This window comes from Limulus polyphemus, unplaced genomic scaffold (genome assembly GCF_000517525.1).
Source record: "Limulus polyphemus unplaced genomic scaffold, Limulus_polyphemus-2.1.2 Scaffold208, whole genome shotgun sequence".
Classification (NCBI taxonomy): domain Eukaryota; kingdom Metazoa; phylum Arthropoda; class Merostomata; order Xiphosura; family Limulidae; genus Limulus; species Limulus polyphemus.
Genome location: NW_013665818.1, coordinates 260,380 through 263,949, shown reverse-complemented (window position 1 = coordinate 263,949; position 3,570 = coordinate 260,380). Strand labels below are relative to the sequence as shown.

Here is a 3,570-nt window from a genome sequence, read left to right as displayed (position 1 = left end):
AGCCATTATTAGTCTCAAATGGGTTCCTCGTCATCAAACATACACACTAGCTTGAGTCTCAAGGACAAAATGTTGCAGTATGTAGGTTTTTCATGTGTAAAAGAATTAGCACACGTTTATGTCCTTCAGACATCTAGTAAACACAGATAAAATGAACTACATGGATATACCTAATAAAGATGTAATGTAAACTCATTTTTGAAGGACAAAATTCATTATTATTTGAGTCAGTACAAAAAATGTATGAATGCATTTTTGAAATGTATGTCTAGTAAGGAAAAGTTTATTTATTATAAAGAATAGGACATACAAAGTATCTTAAATTCTTAACTTTGGAAAACCAACAACTAGACTTCAATGGAGTTTCTTGAACTTCTAAATTGAAATACAACTTACCAATGTAAATGTGTTTCATATCTTCAATGTATATGAATTATATCATTAATTTACAACAACAACAGAGTTAACATGGAAGAATATGTACTCAAGAGACAAAAAAAAATCTTATTTTAGGTAGAAATAAAATAATAAAAAAAGCAATAACCCACCTGTTTCTCCTGTTGTTGCAATGGCGGGTGTACTCGGAGGTCCCCGACCTATGTCATTAAACGCGATAACAAAGAACTCATATTCTGTATAAGGAGTAAGGTCATGAATAGTATAAAACTTTGAAGTAATACCACTTATTTCACTATAATCTTGATTTGTTTTCTTTGGTTTATATTGGACAACATAATATCGAACATTTTCTTCACTGCTATGATAGGACCAGGATAACCTTACAGATGTAGCTGTAACATCAGATACTCTTATTTCTGTCGGAGGAGGAGGTAAGGCTGTAAGTAGAAATATAAAAATCTTATTTAAGGATTTAAACAATTTATTAGATCAAAATAAAATACAAGAAATATATAAAAAAGAAAGTTGTACAGTAGATGTTTCAGAATATGTCCTCAAAAAACATTTAATAGAAAAGGATAATGTTGCATGTTAAACTTCGTTCAAACCTCACTGATATCCTCACAAGTATTTACCCAACAAACGCGCTGTCCCAGAAATTATGCCTTATACACAAGTAGGTGTATATCTAACAATGAAATAAAGTTAAAAGCCAAGATTTACATATATATTACTTCTTAGTCTTAAATAGGCATATTCCTTTTATATATATATATATATATATATATTGCGAACCGCGGTGTCTGTCCAAGCGTTCGTCTGTCTCCCGTTTATGTCAGCCACTTCCTGTTCTGTTTTTGAAAAGCTGTGCATGCAGGCGAAGCTCAACTTTCACTTTTCAAATGGCGGGAGAACAGGCATAAATAATGTTGATGCCATATTTTGTTTTGTAAGCAGGATATTCTACATTAAATTGTTAGGAATTAATCACACCATTATTCACATTTCAAAATGTGACATAACTTAAAGAATAAAAATGTAGATTTACCACATGTTATTGTTCAGCAGCTCTTAGCATGATTGAAATACTCAACAAGTGCTTTTGGCGGTGGGCGGTATAAGTAGCTCAGAGCTTTAGATCCGAATGAAACACAATTAACCTTTTTTAAAGTCCATGAAATAATTTAAATTGACAGACTAACTTAAATTTTCTCATCACTGGGGACGGGTACTTTTGCTTGTAAGATTATTTCTATAAATATCAAAATTTTACACCGCAATCACCAGCAACTACTGACGTACAAAACTACATGCACAATGAAGAAAAGGCAATAGAATAATGAAGTATAACCCAATGAACGTTAACATTTTCCTAAATTGACAATGTATTTCCAATAGCACTTACCTCCTCTCCCACTTATAGCTATTACTCGACTGCCAGGGTTTCTTCCTTTGCCCATCTAAGCACTGGTTTAATTTTTTCCTACTTGCTTCAATCGTTTATACCCCACTGAATTGTCCTTAGCGATATTTATTTCGTGATACTCTCCACCTACATCAATGCGCCCTCTATCCTGGTACTGTATGTAAGCATCTCATTCAGATAATGCTATTGCTTTTTAAGACTGACTCAATCCCAGTCTCTAACACTGGCTTTCAGTTGGAAGGAAGTGTGGGAGAGGAGGTTAAGTATTATTGGAAACACATTTTCAACTTAGGAAAATGTTAATTTCTAAAACATACATACCGCCACTCCCACTTATAGCTAGAATCCCACATTGATAAAATGGAGGAGCCAGTGAGGGTATTATCCATACAGAAAGTATCTTTATAGGTCATTGATGTCAATAGAAGATTGGCACCCTAGTGGGAGAACTGTACTACATCCAAAACAAGTATACTCCTCACCTAGAACTAAATTCGTATATCATGGGTGGAGTGGTACGTGAGTAATCATCACTATGGGCCAGCCCCAACCAGATAGCTGAGGTTCCACTACTCAGGGTTGGAATTAAGGGGTCTTAGTCACAGAGTGATGCATTTTGTACCACCGGAATCACGACGAGAAAGTAAGCAACACCTAAGTGGACAAATCTTCTCCTCCACCTGAAGAAGTCTGAAAGGCAACACCCAGACTCGGAAAGATGGGATCGTGTATGCCTTACTGAACCAAAAGAAACAAAACTCATTTGGTTTGGAATTATGAACTTTCATCTTCACTTCCCAACCATGTTGGCAAAGTACATTCCACTTGCCCCCAGAATTATGGGGAGGAAGTGGAACAACTGTGCTCAACCAGGAACTCATGGTGGGACCACTCTGCATTCGGAATTACGAATGAGATATTGGACCCTCTTCCACGAACAATGTACTGAATCTATATTGATCGAAAAGAAGGGCCATGCACACCCCAACCAGATAGCCCAGCATCAAATCTGAACCAATATTACGAGTAGGCTCCCACGTAGGCTAGTGCTACTCCTACCAACATCTGGGAGAAACATCCAGGGATCCAGGTCAGAGGACCTCCAACTTCGCCCTCTTTTCCAAGAGTGGAGGAATTCACTCTAACCTCTGGAGGAAAAGCCGCTGTCCACCACCCCAGTGACTGGAAACTGGATGTGGTAAAGACTCCCTAGCCCCACTAGTAGTATATGAGGGGAGGCCTGAGGAACAGTGCTCTGTAAACAATGCAACAGGTGAACCAAGTTCCCTAAATTTTTAAAAGTAAATTGACCTCGATTTATTCAATCCAAATATTGGCAGGGACGGGCAGGATCCTCTTGTGCTTTACTCATGATAGTCCACGAGTCCATCTAGAACAGTAATACCACCTGGTCAGCTCCTAGTTGCTTTATGGAACACCTCATTTCTACAAAGCCTGGGGACTCAAAAAATATGTAGTCACAATAATAAAACAGTAGTCGATAAGTTGACACTACTGATGGAAATGGGTTCAACCTCCTCTCAATACACCATTGCTGATATGCATGTCATTACCGATGATAAATGTGCCTTTTGAACTAAGCAATGCAACATCTATTCTTTCGGGAGAAACTGACTGGATTGAGACAATTGACCTGCTAACATAGGCATCACCCATGGAACACGGAAAGCTAGAAGGGTGATAAGATAGGAATGGTCCCGACAAGGAGGTCCAAAATTCGAAAA

At 37.5% G+C, this 3,570-nt stretch overlaps 1 protein-coding gene across 1 annotated transcript in view; it reads right to left on the bottom strand.

Moving 5' to 3' along the window:
* Window positions 1–3,570, bottom strand: part of LOC106478396 (tyrosine-protein phosphatase Lar-like) — a 298,391-nt gene that overhangs the window by 55,169 nt on the left and 239,652 nt on the right. The window contains exons 8-9 of the mRNA XM_022381996.1: window positions 549–836; window positions 311–417 (exon numbers count right to left, since the gene is read on the bottom strand). Of these exons, the coding sequence (XP_022237704.1) occupies window positions 311–417; window positions 549–836 (395 nt within the window). The remainder of the gene's footprint in view (window positions 1–310; window positions 418–548; window positions 837–3,570) is intronic.